This window comes from Lygodium microphyllum, chromosome 12, assembly GCF_053477565.2.
Source record: "Lygodium microphyllum isolate KBCC chromosome 12, Lygodium_microphyllum_v1.1.10, whole genome shotgun sequence".
NCBI lineage: Eukaryota > Viridiplantae > Streptophyta > Polypodiopsida > Schizaeales > Lygodiaceae > Lygodium > Lygodium microphyllum.
Genome location: NC_141146.1, coordinates 143641356 through 143661710, shown reverse-complemented (window position 1 = coordinate 143661710; position 20355 = coordinate 143641356). Strand labels below are relative to the sequence as shown.

General features: G+C 37.7%; 1 protein-coding gene across 1 annotated transcript; it reads left to right on the top strand.

The window, feature by feature from the left end:
- The first annotated feature begins 829 nt into the window (after positions 1-829).
- LOC148028380 (uncharacterized) lies at positions 830-3435 on the top strand. Its single transcript, XM_087690202.1, has 2 exons — positions 830-1256; positions 1511-3435. The coding sequence occupies exons 1-2, from the start codon at positions 1028-1030 to the stop codon at positions 3154-3156; spliced, it is 1875 nt and encodes a 624-aa protein (XP_087546328.1). The 5' UTR covers positions 830-1027; the 3' UTR covers positions 3157-3435.
- The last annotated feature ends 16920 nt before the right edge of the window (positions 3436-20355 follow it).

The following is a 20355-nucleotide window of genomic DNA, read 5'->3' as shown; positions in this document are numbered from 1 at the left end:
AATAGACTTCATTTGGAAACTCTATCCCAAAATTTAAGTTATTATTCTATGCTTGATTATGCAGAAATCGAGTAGTAGTTTATGGCTAAATCTTCGAGTTGAGGGCGTAATTTGCTTGTCCATCATGACCTTGGTAGAATTTGCTAGTCTATTCCTTTCCTGCAACATTTCATAAAGGCATGTCCTTGCGATTAATTAGATGTGTGTGGGTGTGTATTGAGAGGGGTTAATGCATCTTGCATCAGCCTTATGTCAAGAGGAGGCGATGACGCTGCTGTGGACACGATGTTTTTCTTTTACGGTGAGGGCGAGCGACATGTGACATGTGGGGGAAAGAAGCAATAATAAGACTACCATGATTTACGAGGGGGAGTGGGTGGAAAAGGGCGATTTTGCAGGGCAGCAACATGTATACCGGCTTTTGATCCGTGCAAGGCTTCCCTCTCTCTCTCTCTCTCTCTCTCTCTCTCAATCATGCCGGAAAGCTAACAGGGAAATATACTCGTAGCACTAGCCTCTGATCAAGAGAGCAACAAGAGAGAGAGAGAGAGAGAGAGAGAGGAAAGGCTGTCAAACGCAAAGGAGAAACAAGCCGTGCGATCGCAAGCTGGTAGGAAGCGACCCGGGCACGGCAACATACAAGCAAAAGTATATTGCATGGTAATACATCCAATTATGACAGACATGAGGTAGAGCGACCAAGGATTTATATATATATGCAGCTGCCACCAGCAGCTCCAGCTCTTTCTTTGGCCTTTTTATGGGCTTTTCCTTTCCTGAGTGCGCTCCCGTGACGAACCCCCCCCCCCCCCCCTCTCTCTCTCTCTGTCTCTCTCTGCCCCCTATAATAATATTCCATTGACTTCTGATCAGTTTGTCTCATCATGGAGCTGCAAGCAGCTAAGCTCGGCCACACTCCTGCAGCTGCAGCACAGCTCGAGCTCACATAGCTGTATCACTTCCACCATAGCACGTCACTCGTGTTCATATTGTCCATGCTCTCTGATCATTGTAATTGGTAATATCGATGAGGAAGATAATGATGCTGCAGCCGCCCTGTCTCATATTCTGCCTTGCGCTTTCCTTGCTCTTGCTCGTCGGCCACCTCAGTAGCTCATCTGCAGCTCAGCAGGAGACTCTCGAGGATGAGCTGTTCGAATTCAAGTTCACTCGCCCTAAAATCAGTGCCAAAGGCCATGTCTTCTGTGACCAATGTGGCCAGGGCCTGTCTGGAAACATGACTGCCCCATTAGAAGGTATTATACGATCTCCTTTGGGGTCTCTCCCAACCTTTCACGTTGAATCATCTTCACAACATAATCTTTCTTTACAATTCCCATTCCATTCATTTCAATGTCCTTTTGAAGTTCATTCTCCGTTTCATTCATTTCTATGTCTTCTTTCAATTACTATGCCATTCATATCAATATTGGTCTAATCACAAAGTTCATTTCCTCTATCCAACATGAAGGCATCCTTTGATGACATTCTACACAATATTTTCATGCAGATGCGGAAGTTAGTGTCAAGTGTAGAGATCTTTATGGCTTTGTTACATTTGCAGCCATTGGCTTCACTGATCAATATGGTGCTTTCAATATACCTATGGATGAGATTCCATCCATATTTGGCATCGTAGGTTGTAAGGCCACATTGGTAAGAAGCATGAAGGAGCAATGCAACATGGCGACCAACCTTGGTGGTGGTCTTCAAGGGGCACCCCTTGTTCTAAAGTCCAAGTCATTGAAGAGAGTGGTGTTTACTTCTGGGCCTTTTGCATATCAACCTGGAACTATGGAAACTGCACTATGCAAACATGCCACTCATGAGTTACCACTTGCCACAACCAGGGCATCACCACATCATCCCATAAAATATGCATCCCCTCCTCCACCTCCACCAGTCGATCGATATCAATATATCTCACCTCCACCTCCACCAACACAATCTTCATCTTCACCTCATGTACCACACGCCAAGTATACATCCCCACCACCCCCATCACCATCACCATCACCATCACTCCCCCCTCCACATCAATCACCTCATTGGTATCAATCTCCACCACCACCATCTCATTCACCCTCTCCATTAAGATCATCACCACCACCACCATCCCCTTATTGGTATAAATCACCTCCACCACCATCTCATTCACCACCTCCACCAAGTTCATCACCACCACCACCCCACCCCTATAAGTCTCCTCCACCACCACGCTCTTATTTGTATAAGTCCCCTCCACCACCCCCCTATGTGCATGAACCTCCCCCACAATTTCCGTATTTGTACAAGTCGCCTCCACCACCCCCTTATGCATACGAATCCCCTCCACCACCCCCATATGTATACAAATCTCCTCCTCCACCACCTCCTATATTAACACCTCCACCACATTCATCACCATCGCCACCACCCCCTTATTGGTATAAGTCCCCTCCACCACCTCCTTATGTGTATGAATCTCCTCCACCACCCCCTTATCTGTATAAATCTCCTCCACCACCATCTCCCACACCTCCTCCATCAAGTTCCTCCCCATATTGGTATAAATCCCCTCCTCCACCATCTACTTCACCACCTCCACCTTATCATTACAAGTCCCCTCCACCACCGCCTGCTTCACCACCTCCACCTTATCATTACAAGTCTCCTCCACCACCATCTGCTTCACCACCTCCACCTTATCATTACAAGTCTCCTCCACCACCATTTGCTTCACCACCTCCACCTTATCATTATAAGTCTCCTCCACCCCCATCACCACTCTATCTTTATAAGTCTCCTCCTCCACCACCTTCCTCATACAATTATAAGTCTCCTCCACCACCCTCTCCTTCTTTATCTCCCCCGTATTTCTATAAATCTCCCCCACCACCATCTCCTCCATCATCTTCCCCATTTCCATTTAATTCTCCACCACCTTATTGGTATAAGTCCCCTCCACCTTCTCCATACTATTGGTATAAATCACCTCCTCCCACATTCCAAATGAGCCCTCCTCCACCACCCCCATATTGGTATAAATCCCCTCCTCCTTCTCCCTACTATTGGTATAAATCTCCACCTCCCCCCTCACACTCAATCCCTTCCGTATCACCACATTTTCCCCAACACCCTTATGAGTACAAATCACCACCTCCCCCAATCTATTAGACTTTGATTTGCACACTTTGTATTGCTAAGTGGGAAACTTGGGCATGTTGTAAGAAAATCATCTACATGAACTTTCCATGATCTTGGAAATAATTTTGGCAAATTTTATTTTTACCATGCAAGGTTTGTCATAATGGGTTAGGTCATGCATGTAAGGACAATATTCTCATAGGAATCTAATGGCTTGAAGATTGGCCATAACTAATGCAACTATCAAAAGGTAGTTTTTGTATCATTATCTTTTAAAGAGTGGAATTCTTTCAAACCATTCTAGTTTAATATTACTTGTCCAGATCTCAATAGCTTGCTTGTCAACTTGTGAGGCTTAGTGTTCCAAATATGATCATCGACTTCAAGATACAAGTGCCAATGCATAACTACACTAATACTATACATCTTTCCAAGTATTCTAAAAATATACATCAAAGTATACATGAATAAACCAATTATGAAATTTTGTCTACAATTACATCACTCCATATAACATGCTTGGTAATATATGGAAAGAAAAGTTTAGATGACAATGTGTTTTCTATCTCCAAAGTTTAAGAACGCCCAACACATTTAGAAAATAAGCTTATTTCAATCTTTTCTTTTTATACAAAGCCATGTCAAGTCTCAAATTATTTATCTTTACACCCTTATCATGTATATCTTGGTCCTTGTGCATAAAGACTCGAAAATTTGGAGTTGGATTGAAGGGTTTTTTCTTTCTCCTTTGAGATGAATTTTGAATTAAAAGTCACATAAAATTGAAATCCAATTAAAAGTGTAATGATCTCAGCTCTTGTTTCTACACCTTACTCTTCTTAATAGGAGCAAGACAATGCTTGAAATTTAACTTATCTTACCAATCTCTTTTCTACAAAGTCTATTCTATTGAATTTTTCTTTGATGGTGAAGTCAAATATCATCCCTTATTGCATGCAAGGAAGAACGTTGTCGATGAGAGATCTATGGGCTCATTGTAATTGATTGATCGATGGGTTTTCAAAATAAGAAATTACAAAAAGGGGTGAATTAAGAAAATTGAGGGAGATCAATTTTCAAGATTCAGTCTTTGCCCACATTCTACTTTGCCCCCTCCACCTTACTATTACAAGTCTCCTCCCTGACCATTTGCTTCACCACCTCCACCTTATCATTACAAGTCTCCTTCACCATCACCCCTAATAATTCAATTAGCATCACCTCTAAGAAGCCATTCACCACCTCCCACTCTCTCCTATGGATCCTCTCCATCCCAATCTTATTGATATAAGTCACCATCTCCCTCATATCAATACAAATCTCCTCCACCCACCACTATTCTATCTTTGCAAGCCTCCTCCTCCACCATCTCTATCATCACATCCTCATCATTATACTTCTCCTCTACCACATCTATCATCACATCCTCCTTATCATTATAGTTCTTATTCACCACCATCTACTAGACCACTTGCCTCCTACAATTATGAATCTCCTCCACTCCTTCCTCTCTCCCATATTTCCATAAATATCCCCCACCACCTTCTCCATCTCCATTTAAGTCTCCACCACCACCACTTACTCATATAAGTCCACCCACCTAGTTCTCTACAATATTGATATAGATCACCTCCTTCCACTTTGAAAACGATCCCTTCTTCACCCACCCATAGTAGTATAAATCCACTCCTCCCTCTCCTTATTATTGGTATAAATCTCCAATCCCCCCTCACACAATACTTTTCATATCACCACATTTACCCAAACAATGTTATGACTACAAATCACCACCTCCACCAATCTATTGGACTTTAATTTGCACTGTTTGTATTGCTAAGTGAAAATTTTAGGCATGTTGTAGAAAAATCATCTACATGAAGTTTCTATAATCCTTGAAATAATTAATGCATCAATTTGTTTTACATGGTACCCACTGCTCCTCCTAATAATGCAAGCTTTGTCATAATGGGTCAGGTTGTGGTATAAGGGTGATATTATCATAGGGATTTAAGAGCTTGAAAATTAGGGTGATATTATCATAGGGATTTAAGAGCTTGAAAGTTAGCCATAACTAATGCAACTATGGAAAGTTAGTTTTTGTATCATTATATTTTAATCAATGGAACTCTTTCAACCCATTCTAGTCCAATATGTATTATGCATCTCTCAATGGCTTGCTTGTCAAATTGTGAGGCTTAGTGTTCTAAAAATGACAATCTACGTCAAGTTACATGCACCTAGGCAAAACTACACTAGTATTATGTATCTTTCCAAGTATTTTAAAATTCATCAAAGTATGCATGGATAAAGCAATTATGAAATGTACTCTATGATTACTTCACTCCATATAATATAGTTGGTAACATAAGGAAACGGAATTTTAGATTACAATGTGTTTGCTATCTCTAAAGTTTATGAATTATCTAATGTGCCTATCTGATAAATCATTAATGGTACAATTTTGATAGTCGATCAAGAGATATGCCTAGGCGACTCCATCCAAAACTCCCATGAAATATCCAAATTTTATGGTCTAGGGTTGCATGAGTATATCCTTACCGAGAAATCTCCACTCCATTCTCACAAGGATTGACGTACGTCAAAGTTCCTAAATGACTCTTAAGGTTACCTAACAAGTTTCTAGCATTGGTTATGGGAATTTTCTTACATAAGAAAACCCAAATTGAAGTGGATCCATGCCATACTTGGATCAAAGAGAGTGAGAAACAAGGGGGAAGTAAATATATCAAGCTCTCTATCCGTAGGGTGAAATCTCACCTCGATTTTCTAAAACAAGGGAAGATCGAGATCTAAGATGATACTTTAAGACCATCAGCATTCACCCCTTCCTAAATTTTCATTTATGTAACTATTATTATCAGAAATCTCTTGTTAACTAAGAACACCCTACCATAGGATGAATCCATGGGGGATTCACCCTTTCATTTTCCATTTTTGTCTGAGTTTGCTTAGTGTCCTAATTACCTACTATATTAGTTTTAGCATATACAAATGTCTTTCTTAATAAACTTGTTAAGAATAGTATTTCTTCACATAACTTAATCACGAATGTGAAAAAATTAGAAAACAATCCTTTGAAACAACACAATCTTTATTCTAACATGGATAATCATTGTCTTATTATATCAATTTAGCAATCAATACATAAAACTCCACCCAAGGTAAGAAGCACCAATTTTCCATTTGCTAGCATCAAGGCCTTTTGGGGGAACCATCCTGGGCTCATAAGAGGTTGCACTAGTCTTAGTGTACCCAAGGAATTATGACCAAACTTCCCTAGCTCCTTGGTATCTCCTAACTATCATTTAGTGCCTATGGAGATATCTCTCACTTTGGAAGTTAGTCGTAGGATCTGGAGTGGACAAATAGCTCCTTGTTGCAAAGAGATTGGTAAGTAAGCTTGGGGGAGATCTAGTGCACATCCAAAAGCTTAACTTCTGTTGTTCTAACCTTAAATTGGAATACACAATCATCCAATCAATCTTTTCTAATGCAAGAAAAAATTCTTTGAAATACACTTTATGGATCAGAGTCTATTCAAGTGGCATTCCCTCTAGCATGAGGTTTTGGTTGACTTGACTAAGTTGTCATAAACTTATGGAAGGCATTAGTCTAGTATCTTAAAGAAAATTTAGTCCTTAGGTTATTTTGACATCTTAAATTGAGTTTGGTTCCTATTTTGGGAACCCTTAATTTCTTCAAGATTCAAGTGGTTAAGTTATAAGGACATTTATCATTTTTTAGAGCCATAATTCTCTTTTGTGGATATGAAAGCTAAGCTACATGATTCGTAAAGGTTGACTGCATTACACTTATAGAGGAGTGTAAAGAAGCCATTTGGCTTACTTATCTAGTGGAAGACTTGGCCTCAATAAATGCATACCATTGCTACATAGTGATAATCAAAATACCATCATGCCAGTAAAGAATCCTATGTTTCATGTGAAAACCAAGCATATAAAAGTGAGGTATCACTTCATTCATTTATTTCTTGAGGATAGGCAAGTTGGCCTTGTCAAAGTTCATAGTGATGATAATTCTATTGACTTTCTCACTAAGAGTCGGCCCTCCAAATAATTTACACATTATAGGGAGTTGATGGGCATTGGGTGAGGGTAATTCACATGTATTCACCCCACACATTCTCTTATTCTTTTGTCTCCCTTAAAGGCACATTGGCCTTCAAGTAAGAGGTTTTTGGGGTAAAGGCCAATGTGGCCAACTTAACTCCCATTCCCTTAAGACAATTTAGATTTGAAGGTACACTAGGGTAATACTTAGTCCTTCTCGAAAGAAGATTGCTAAATTAGGTGGTAAATAAGATAATCTAAATAAGCACAAAGGATAGCTAATTTTGAGAAGGTTGAACAACTATAACCTTGTTTTAAGTATCCATTTCATCAGTGCCTTGTTCATAGAACGAGTGATCAAGGAAAGTAAGTAAAATTTAAATTAAGTAGTGTAATATCCTTGCATTAGTAAGGCATCATTCTCACTATGAAGCTTAAGGACAAAGAATGAATTAAGGTAGATTAGTGAAATAAACACTTAGGCAACCTACATATTTAGAGAGTTTCCTCCAAAGTCCTTACAAAGAAAAGTCCATGCAACTCTTAACAAGTCATATAGCTAAGTTTTCATATCCACAAAATAGGATTGTGGTTTAGAGAGACCATAAAGTTTCTTACCATACTCAATTTAAGATCTCAAAGTAACCCAAGGTATAAATTTTCATTAAGATACTAGACCAATGTCTTCCATAAGTTCATATTAACTTATTCAAGTCAAGAAAAACCTCATGCTAGAGAGAATGGCACCTAGAACATATTCCGATGCATAGATTGTATTTCAAACATTGTTTGCTGAATTAGAAAAGACTACTTGGATGATTGTGTATTCTAATTTAAGATTTTACCAACACAAGTTAAGTTGTTGAATGTGCATAACATCTTTGACAAGGTTTCTCATGAAGCTCTTTTCACAAAGAAGTTGTTTATCCACTTTGGATGCTATGATTGGCTTCAAATGTGAGAGCTCTCTTTGTAGAGACTAAACGTTAGCTAGAAAACACCAAGGAGCCATGGGAGATTTGGCCATAATTTATTGGGCACCCTAAGACTAGTCCAATCCCTTATGATCCTAGGATGGTTCTCCTAGAAGGCCTTGATGCTAGCAAAGGGTGGATTGGTGGCTCTCACCTTCAAGCAAAGTCTTATATATGGATTACTAATTTGATGTAATAAGACATGATTATCCAATTTGCAATAAAGGTTGTGCTTTTTCCATCAAAATGGGAAATGGAAAGGAAAATCCCTAACAAGTTTGTCCTATTGTAGGATGATCTTAGTTAGAAAAGAGGTTTCCTACAATAACACGTTAGATTGACGAAATTTTAGGAAGGGCCAAATGATAACTATCTTAGAGGGATCAATGTGCTTAGCTCTCCCTTGTTTCTCACTCTCTTTGAACCAAGTGTGACATAGGTCCACTTTGGTTTGGGTTGTCTTGCATAAGCAATTACCCATGTCAGATGATGGTAGAAACTTCTTGTGTGACATTAGTGTCATTTAGGAACTGTGTTGCATGGCAATCCTAGTGGGAATGGAGTGGAGATTCCTTTGTGAAGATGATAGATGAAAGTGACCCTAGGCCCACAAAATTCAAATATTTTGTGGGATTTTCGTATTCAGTATTACTAAAATCATGCCACTCAGGATTTTTTACATAGAAATATCACATGTAGCATCAAACACAAAGAAAATTGTACATATAAAACTTAGGTAGAAATTTTGCAAACTTGTATAGATTATGATCGAATTGGCGATCTCTTGAGTGAAATGTTTTACTACTAATGATGGATTTTCTAGGAACAATGAAGCTTGGAAACATTTTGTAGTGCTCTGAGCTATGTTCATTAAGGTTAAAAGGATTTCAATAAAAGAAAAAAAATTCAAATACAAATATCATTTCAATATGTAATTCCACTAATCATCATGTTGATCAAGGCCATCAAATTGATCTTTGGAGCCTTCACCAAATAGGTTGTCTCTAGTTTCGAGTTGAATATCATTTTTTAAAAAACAATGAACTCTCAACAGCACTCAACAATATTCTTGAGAGAGACAAAGAGCAAGTCCATGACCAATTAATTTGATAGAAGGGGTAAGCTATATATATAGCCTCCCCCTATAGTAAATACGTTCTTTTGATGAAGAGTTAATCTTCTTACATGTTCAACTACATATCGATGTTTGTGTGTGTGTGTGTGTGTGTGTGTGTGTGTGTGTGTGTGTGTGTGTGTGTGTGTGTGTGTGTGTGTGTGTGTGTGTGTGTGTGTGTGTGTGTGTGTGTGTGTGTGTGTGTGTGTGTGTGTGTGTGTGTGTGTGTGTGTGTGTGTGTGTGTGTGTGTGTGTGTGTGTGTGTGTGTGTGTGTGTGTGTGTGTGTGTGTGTGTGTGTGTGTGTGTGTGTGTGTGTGTGTGTGTGTGTGTGTGTGTGTGTGTGTGTGTGTGTGTGTGTGTGTGTGTGTGTGTGTGTGTGTGTGTGTGTGTGTGTGTGTGTGTGTGTGTGTGTGTGTGTGGAGAGAGAGAGAGAGAGAGAGGAGAGAGAAGGGAGAGGGAGACAACATATCTCAAAAAGACAATCAATTGGAGATACATGATAAGACGCATAAACAACTTAGATCCTATTCCAATCTTCTCTATTTGCGATTGTCTCTTCATTGGTCCATTGTTGACAATCTCTCCACTTCCTAGCCAAAAGACATCTCCTAGTTAAAAATCCTATATCTAAATATTCTTAATCAAATTGATAATCATTCTATCAATAGCCTCTCTAAATTTAGCTTCCATCTTTAATCCACTTGGAACCACCTCTTACCCCAATTTTCTATTAGCCAAAGAACAATTATTTCAAAGGATGAATCTCCTTCATAAGTCAAAAATCTCTCTTGTCAAACCATATTCCATACCTTCATTTTGTCCCTTTCTTCTTTATAAGCCTCAAGCTCAAGAATGTTTAAGTTCTATCAATACCAGCGAAAGCTCAAGGGAAGCAAGAGAAGTGATGTATTAGAAGACTTCATACTCTCGAGATGGCTCCAAATTAAAGGAACGTGGGAGTTGGAAAAGAGGTGACACATGCAAGAAACATCCCTATTGCATTAACTCAAGTCTAAGTGCTGCAACTACTAGAGTTCAAGTATCCATATGATATCTATGAGCTTTAGTAGATGGACGTTACAGTAGTCTCCTAAGAGGAGGGAATGTCCAACACCAGTATCCCCTCTGTTGATGAAACTAGACCTTACATGGCACATTATTTTGTGATAGTCAAAGTAAAGAATTTATTCAATGATAGGAGGCCTATTTACTAGAGAAAGGAACCTATGATCAAAGTTGCATGGGAGATAAATCACTTGAATTCTTTCTCTAAGTTAATCTTTACTCAAGTCTCCCTTGAAGAAGTTAGATTCAAAGATACACTAGGTTCATACTTAGTACTTCTCAAAAGAAGAGTTGATAAATTAGGTGTAACTAAGATAGGCTAGCACAAAGGATGGCTAATCTTGACAAGGTTGAACAATGCTAACATTGTTGCAAGAACCCATTTTATCATGGCCTTTTCCATAGGAAGATTGACTAAGGGAAGTAAGTAAAATTTCAACTTGTGAATTATGTTGTTTTCTTGAATTAGTAAGGCATAACCCTTACTACAAAGCTTAAAGATAAAGGATGAATAGTTCAATGGGATAGATATTGCTATGCATTTGTGAAAACGAGACATCCATGAGATTGCACCACCATACAAGGTAAAAATATATCCTTTGGTTAACTTTCTATTATCAATATCCCCTATATAGTTTGTGTTTGTGTACCCAAGTACACCACTACTAATTTTCCAAAGAATATGCACATATCTCTTGTATCACTCAAGCACCTTAAGATGCATTTTCAATTCTTCTTGCTAAGATTTCACATATATCTAGATGCTTAGTATTCCCATTGCAAAAACAATGTCTAAGGGAGTGGCAACCATAGCATATATAAGTGCCCACACATGATGAATATGGAACATGGGCAATTTCATTGCTTTGCTCATTAGATTCAGGACAATCGTTAACACAAAGTTTCACGTATGGAGGCAATGGAGTAATGATTGCCTTCCCCCCTCCACATTGAAACATTGCAGCACTTTGTTGACATACATCTTTCAAAGTAGATGGAGTAATATATTTGTTTAATCAATGATTATATGCATGCCAAAATGTGATGTGCATGTTGATTACTTGCAATTAACATATGTGCAAGAAGAGTAGATGCCAATAGCACTTCACCATTATCATTGTGCATAGTTAATGTATCTATTTCTTCAATCTTTATCTTTCCTTTACCTTATTTATTGTCAACATCCTTATCCTCATTTTTCTTATCTTTTAGCTCTCCCTTCCATTTATAACAGTCCTTCTTGATATGACCTATTTTACCACATTGAAAATAGTCAATATCTCTATTGGACTTGGATTTTCTACATGATTACCCATGGTCTTGGTTCTCATATTTATAATATTTTCTACCTCTTTCTTCTTGAGTTGACAATGCTTTACCATTTTTACCTTGGTCCATGAATTTCTTGCACATCTCTTCAATCAATAAACTATTGACAACATCATAAAACTTCAACTCACCACCTCGATCTAAATTAGTAATGGCTATTCTAAAGGTGTTCCATGATGAAAGCAAGCAACATAACAAAAATATTGCCTTAACCTCATCTTTGAACTTCAACTTTTGAGCCTTAATTTGATTGAATGTGATCTTGAATTCATTAAAGTGACAGCTGATAGTAGATCCATTTTTCATATGTACTGCAAATAAATTTTTCATGAGGTACACCTTATTAGAGATAGTTTCCATGTATGCCTCTCATGGGCCTCAATTGGTTCTTCTAAAAATAAGGACATCTTGGATCTGCGCATTCTATAAATTGAACTTATTATTATAAAAAATATTAATATTATATAGCTCCCTATCCACTATAGATGATGAAGCCATTTGTATAAAACAATAACTAACTATCAAGTGACAACAAAAACTAAAAAATCAACAATTTGCACCATGAAACTAGCAAAATTTTTACAATACCTAGGCCCGAAGTCCTTACCTCAACCGTAAGGAGGAGGATGCCAAAGATAGGTCTAGTAACTAGAGTGAAGTCGTAACAAAGGGATACTAGATGGTGTGGCTAGATCACCTCCTTTTTAGGGAGAGCTCATACTTTTTTGGCACTTCAGTTTCCTACTCACTCTTCCAAGTCTTGGAAGAAGTGATTTACACTCCTAAAAATGATTCCTTTTGGGAAACTAAAATATTTGATAATTTCTTTTTCAAGGATAGGAATGATAGAAGATGGTTGCCTACCCTTTTTCAATTATTAGATCCCATTGCCATTATTCTTAAAAATAGCTAGTTTCATAATTATGAATCAATTATTGAACAAACATTTTTTAATTAAATTATTTTTTGTTTAACATTCAAACTAACCAAACCTAAAGGAAGATGGAAGATGAACCACAAGTTAGCAATAATGCACATATCATTATCTAACTATTGTAAAAATCGTTGCATATAGTTAAAACATAACATTATTACATCAATTCTTCCTCACAGATATTGCACCATAATAGCACCCAACTGTTTAGAAGTACATCAAAAGATTGATCTCCCTAAAACCACTGCAGTATATCAAACAACAATGTTCATACTCATTCACGAGAAAATATACATGGATAGTATGACAATAATTCAACATCAAACTCCAAAAGTATGAAATCTATAACATGCAACATTCAAAATGGAGACAATGAAGATTTCTATTGGTGGCACTAGTTGGAGACTCCCTTCTACTCTATTACCAGTTACTGTAGCTACAAGGAGAATGGAGATTGTGTAAAGAGAGAGGATATCTAGACCTGAGTCAGCGCAGTAGAGATGTCACTTGCACGATGTCGTGATGTTGCGCATCCACTTGCAAGAAACCTTGGACATGGGGGTAATTGGAGACTCCCTTCTACTCTATTACCAGATACTATAGCTACAAGGAGAATGGAGATTGTGTAAAGAGAGAGAGTATCTAGACCTGAGTCAGTGCAGTAGAGATGTCACTTGCACGATGTCGTGATGTTGCGCATCCACTTGCAAGAAACCTTGGGCATGGGGGGTGGGAAATTAAAATCAACTAAGCTTTTGAGGGGGTGCACATGCTTTTGGAAGGGAAGGGTTGAAAATAGGAAAAGTTTATGTGCTAATTTTCAAAAATGAAGGGGTGGAACTTACATGGTGTGGTAGATTTGGTGAAACCCTTATGGACAACCTATCATCCATGAGGAAGAAAGCTCCAAGACCAACATGAACCAACATTTAGAGGGGAAAGAGGGCACCATTTGGAGAGAGGGATTTGAATGAAAATCATAGGGGTGTTTTAATGTGTGTGTGTGTGTGGTGGTGGTGGGGGGAGGATGAAGGATAAGCATGAGTATGTAGGGAACAAAATTGAAATAAAAGAAGGACTATGACAATGAGTTTTGTTTCAAAAAGAGTATGAGTATGGCATGAGGAAGGATATGATGGCACATGCATAGGAGAAGACAGCAATGCTACCAAAATAGAGTTCTTCATCTTGATTGAAGATTACCATCAAGTCATCGATCTTTTGGTAAGAACATTTGTTGCTGCATAATGCAAGTGGACCTAGAGGAGAAGTTAATCATCAAAGGATTAGCATGCAAGGTTCCAATAGAGGTGATGATGACTATCATTAAAAGTTCCCTACTAAAGGCACAGGACATTCGAGGAGCCATTTCTTGTAGTTAATGTTGATATTTTACGTGGATAAGGGTGGTAGGCTATGTTTGCTAACAAGGAGATCATCTCACTAGATTTGTAGCAGTGACAATACAATGCTTTAGATACTTCAGTAAAAGGATGTGATAACTTATATAATAACCATAGCATTAAAGCTTTTGATTCACATTCTTGCTTACTGTGTTGAAGAACAAGAATATCAAGGAGCAACCTCAAATCAAACCACTATAGTCGTGAATATTTATGCATTACTTTTCATCTAGGACATGCTTCAATTGATGATATTATCATCACCAAAAGGCTAGGTCCATCCTTTGGTTGAGATAGGTCACCTTCACTTCTGCTCTCAAATGACTAAGTCATAGAATATTCTTCTTTGTCTCCATTTCCACTTATTATATCATAATTAACCTCAAAAATCTTCTTTCTCAAACCCTACTAACTTCCTTTCACTCTTCCTTCCACTATATCTACTTATTTCCACTACCATCATCCGTTAAGAATAGGAGGAAGTACGATGACTAGGTTGAAGGTTCATCATGAACAAAGATAGGGAAAGGCTACATATTGTTGGCCTATTGGTGCTTTGATTGATGTATTAACTTGAAGTCGTGAATATTATGCATTGAACCTAGAGGTTGTATCTTCAAAGTTTTACTTAGGCTTCTAAATTTTACACAGATTCTCACTTGGTGTTGATTGTAATCCTACTTCCATTGTGCTTTATATATTATCCTCTACGGGTCTGGCTAGACATGAAGCCCCTCAACATTTTTGGTGAATGTGATGTGAAAACCACATCATTCGTTAACAAGATAGGAGACAAGGATCATAAAGCAAAACCCATCAGAAACAAGGAAGATGATAGAGGAAACGTCTTCTATAGGAGTTGCTTCAATGTTGCAGATATTCATATGACTCACAAGTTCCATGACTTTATGTGGACTTATGAACAAATAAAACATGAGGAAGTCGTGTCTAGAGCTCTACATGCTATTATCACAAAGATGAAGTGATTTTATGGCAAGAACATCTCTAGGTTTTTGCAAGTTTTTCAAGAGAAGCTTGAGTTCTCAAGTGTGGTAGTCAATGAGATTCCATTGTATTTTAGTAGAGAGCTTATGAGCTACAAAATTCCATCCAAACTTTATATGGAACTCATGGTTTGACATGGGTTGACTTCAAAAAGGCTTTGAAAGATGAATTTTTCTTAGAATATGTAGATCGTATAACAAAATGATCATTCTTGGAGTGTATCATGAAGTGTGGGAGAAGACTTTTAGTTGGAGAGCTGCATTGGGATTTTGAACAAAGATATGACGAGCTTAGTGTCACTGAGTAGTTGCTTCTACTTCTCAAAAAGGTTTTGCTTTTCCTACAGGCTGCAGATCCTCCATTGCAATCAAAGCTTGATACGTTTTTAAAAGATAATTCCATGGAAAACGGGCTGAAAGTAGATTGGGCTAATGTACAAGAAACAAACTCAAAGCCATAAAGAGGTGATGAAGGCATGAGTAGTTGATGGCTCCGCAACTGATGATTTTTCCTTCGTGACTTGTGCCTCCGCCTAGATTTGAGCCTTTCGTGCTGCTCATGTACCATGTAAGGATTATATTATCAATGAACTTGTAAAAGATATGAAATATTTGAAAATTAAGTTTTCTTTGAAAGATGATTTTGGGTGAGCCTATCCTTCTTAGATACCACCTAAAAGGTGCAATAGTACTGACCATGAGTGCATGGACCAGGAGGCCTTAAAAGAGGTTCATAGACAAAATTTGGTATTTTGGAAATATGGGAAAAAAAATTTACAAAGACCAAGTAACTTTTTGCACTAAACATTGCTAAAGAAGGTATGAAAAAGCTTTTTGAAGACATGGCTATGAGGACATCTTATGTAGCCTCGGGTGATGCTTTAGCTTATGGTATTCAAATTGAGAAGTACGTAGAAAGAAAGTTAGAGTTATGGTCATTTTCTTTTGCAAAGTGCAAATAAGGGCAAAGTGCAATAAGTTGATTTGTCAGAGCATTAGATTAGAGACTAGATGGGACTCTCCCTTAGACACATATTTGGCCTATGCTTATTTAGCAAAAACTCAAGTTGTAGAGGTGATTGTTGAGGAGAAACAACAGAGGGATGATGGTACTCCTAGTAATTCCAAGAATATTAGAGGGGTGTTACGTGCCCACCTAAGCTGCTTCCTCATTGGCACATTCTTAGTAGTCCATCAAGAGATATCCTAGACAATGCCATTCAGAACTCCATGGAATACCTCAGAGTTTACCATCCAAGTTTGCTTGCCCCTACCTTGTAGTGGAAGTTTCCGATCATTCCCATGAGGATCGGCTTGAGATTTGGATTCCTAATCATGGTCCAATCACCTATTGGTCAACTAACATCAGTATTTTGAGTTCCGACTTCTCACGGATCTCTCAGAATGAGGCAGACTTGCATTGCACTTAGTGCAAAGACAATGGGAGACGAAGGGGAGTGTTGATTTTTAAGATATATTAAACATCTTTCAAAAATTCTAAAAAAATTCAAAATACTTTTAGCATTATATAATTCATTATAAAAATATTATATCTCATAATTTTTCAACCAAATATTTTATAAAATTTTATTTATACCATTTTAAGCCGTTCTAAAGCATTTTTTACTATTTTTGTTTTTAAAATATAAAATAAGACCTACATAAATTATAAAAACTATCCAAAACTTGAAAGTGAGGTTTAGAGACATTTTATAAAAATCCCAAACCACAAAATAAACCACGTGACTTACCCAAATGCTTCACTAAGAAGAGTGACCGCATAGACTTGTTGGTAGGAACCTGCATTGTTGCCTTAGGAATGGCCCCTTAAAACTCTTTTAGATAAATTTGTCTTAGTTTTAAGCTTGAAATTATGGCTTCCATGGAGTTGGGGATGACGACTTGTGAAGGAGAAGAGGGTAATTGAATATCTCCATCGTGATTTCACAGAATAAGGAGTGAAGTGAAGCAATTCGAAGGTAAAAAATGGTTCTCCTACCCTATCACTTCAGATTAGGCAGGTGTATTGAAGCTCCAAAATTGAGGTTGGACGAGAAGACATGGCAATGGTTTCCTACAAGCCATTGTCTTCAATGCTCCTCTTTTGCTCTTCCTCAATTACATTTCTTTTGCAATCCTCTTATTTTGATAGCTTGGGGACCCTCCTATCTCTCTCCCTCTCTCTAGTTGATGGCGTTCAAGAATATGGCACCCCCTTCTTTTTCCACGACTCCTCCTTCTTCAACGAGGTCCCTCGTTCTCTCTTCTCCAATTGCCTTCCTATTTCCTTTATTTTCCTTTCCTAATCCTCTTCCACCAGAAATCATAGCCTTTTCCCCTTCTCCCTCTCTCCATCTTCCACTATGATGGCACCATCCTTCATCTTCACGACCTCTCCAATTTCCAACGGCCTACAATGGCCTTTTCTTCCTCTAATTTTTAAATTTCCTTTTAATTCATCTCCTTCCCTTCCTTTCTAACCCTTAATTAAAACTATTATTATGGTTCTTATGCCAATTGAGCATTGCCCATAAGAGTTCCCTCCTGGCTCGTAGCCAAGGTAAACATCCTCCTAACTCAATCATTTTGGTTCCGAGATCACACACAAAGAGCCCATCAACATGCAAGACACGTCTATTCATACTCACTAAGCGTCTCCTCTCCTTCATGCTTGTAGCCATAACTTAAGAGAAAGACGGCCTTTACTAGATCTACCAGAGAATACACTCATCGTCATCATGCTAGAAACTCATAGGCCCTCTAATTCCTGCCGCATTGATAATGAAGACCTTATTGGACTTGTAGTGTATTTTAAGACTAGCTCAATGATTTTGGGGTAAATGTGCTTTTGTTTTTGCTCTTTGTTGAAAAGATAAGATGAGGGATTTTTTTTTGTAATGTAGTTGTGGGCATGCTCAAAATGGCAAATTTGAGAGTTTAATAACTATGGCTATGTTGAAGAGTGTTGGAAAACCTTTATCTTAATTCCCATGGAGCTAAAAGAATTGGGTTACAAACTAGTTGCTTTTCCATTGTGGATTCACCAAGGAAATCTATCAGTATAACACTACCTTTCTCCCATACAAGAACTTCCTTGTACCCGCATCTCCTGACCAGACTGCAAAGACAAGACCTCCAAAAACAACAATAACGAGCACCGCATCTACATTAAATTAATGTAAAAAGTTGGTAACAATGTGTCAATTGTGTACAATTTTGCTAAAAATTTTGCAATAGTAGGCATTGATTCTAGGTGTTATCAGTGCAGCATATCAACCCCTCTACCCGTAAGGAAAAATCTCATTCTGATCCCCTAAAACGATGCAAATGAGGGTTTTCCTAATGCCTAGTGGCCATTCGTTTGCCTACTTACTAATGTAATTTTTCTATTTGAGAAAAGATCTCAGCTAATTGAGACCACACAACCATTAGGCTTGGACCCACGGGGACCCATCCACTTGCTTCCCTAAATAGAATATTTTAAATTACCTACCACTTTAGGTTTGACATATAAAAGCATGTTCTTTGATTATCTTTTGGCACAGATTCATTATACATCTTTATTTCACAATACAAGAACAGTGTAAAGCAATTCTTTCTCAAATAATTTCTTTAAGAAAATATCTTTTTACAATGCTTATTGTCTTGAGAGGACATAATATCAACCCGAAGGTATTATTCTTACCAAGTTCGGTCCCCTTGGACTAGTATCAGGACTCTCAGAATACTATCTGGACTCGAAGGGTAATTGACAGCCCATAAGAGTCTAAGGAATTTGTGACCAGAGCCCACTGGTATCCTCATCTCCTCTTGCTAACTAGAATTCCCTAAATAGGACCTTTCATGTCATGGTTGGTCCATACTCACTCACGAGAATACAAAAATCCCTTGGAGTAGGTTTTTTCACGCTGACCTTAGGGAGGTCTAGCGCCATCAGGGAACACTACCTCAATCAATGTTCTATGCCTATTGGAATAGTGCCTCAATCAGCAATCTATACTTGATTATCCATCTTTTATCTTGATAATTTAAGAAAATTTAGAATCCAATTTACAACCACAAATAGCTTACTTCAAAGGATTACACACAACAATCTTAATGAATTACCTTCTAAGACAACCCCTTTCCTAGAATGACGATATTAGGGCTAAACTTAGCATAAGTGGCATTATCTTCCAATAACCCTCTTGGATTACTCTTCCCCTTGGGATCTAGCCCAAGATAAATTTTAACAAGAGTTTATTTTTCCAAACTCCCATCTTCGAGGGTTCAGACAACCGACCAATCCTTCCATGATTACTAAAGGACTTCTATAAGTAAAAACTTTCATAATGATCTTTTTTTTTTCTTAACGGAATTTTTTTGGTCCTTGTCTAGTGATAACTCACTAGATCCAAAACCCTTAGATATTTTACTATGGAAGGTATTCTAGTAATTTCATCTCAGGATTTTTCAAAGAATAAAATTCCTAGTTATCAATCGAAGGGGTTCTATCAATTTATTACAAATTAGATTCAAATTTTAACTATTTAAATATTTTTTATTACAAAAATCATAGTCCTTGAATCTAATTCTTGGTAATTCCTATTTGATGCAATAAAATCATAAAATTCTTTTCAAGTAGTATAGTAATTTCCATGCATCCTATTCCTGATAAATCTCGTGTAATCCAAATTAATCCTTTTGAATTTGCAATTATCAAGGTAAAATATTTCTCTTTACTAATTTTTATATGCATGAGATTATATGAAAATTTCTACTCTTACTACTATCATGGATGCAAATTTCCTTTGCCATTTCATGAGATGATGATCTATTTGTCATCTTTAATATTTAAAATATTAGTCAAATATGGCACCTAAGGATTTATGGCGAGCACTTAGTTGTTGTTTGTAATTGTAGCTTCATTTGTAATTTAGGTACTTGCCATTCCATTTGTAGTGTTCGTACCCGCAATGTTATTAGCAGCTCCTACTTTTGTAACCTTTGTAATTTTCCTCTTCGGGGCCATGGTCTTTGATCAAGGAATTGTATAGAGCTATGGGTCGTCTTTATTTGATTGATAGAGATGGCGGCAATAGAAATTGAGAAGAAATCGAGCAGAGTCTCAATTCTACAAGGGAATGAAGGTAGAAGAGATGGGATTCGACTTAGAAAGGCGGTAGAATAGTATCCCCCCTTGTCTTCGCAATGAGAACCATCTCTCTTGCTCTCCTCTTGTCTCTCTTGCTTTCTTTTCTCTCTTTATTCGAGAAGAGCCTCTTTCCTTGATTTCAACTAAATGTCCTCTATATCTTCTCATGCCCCATATTTA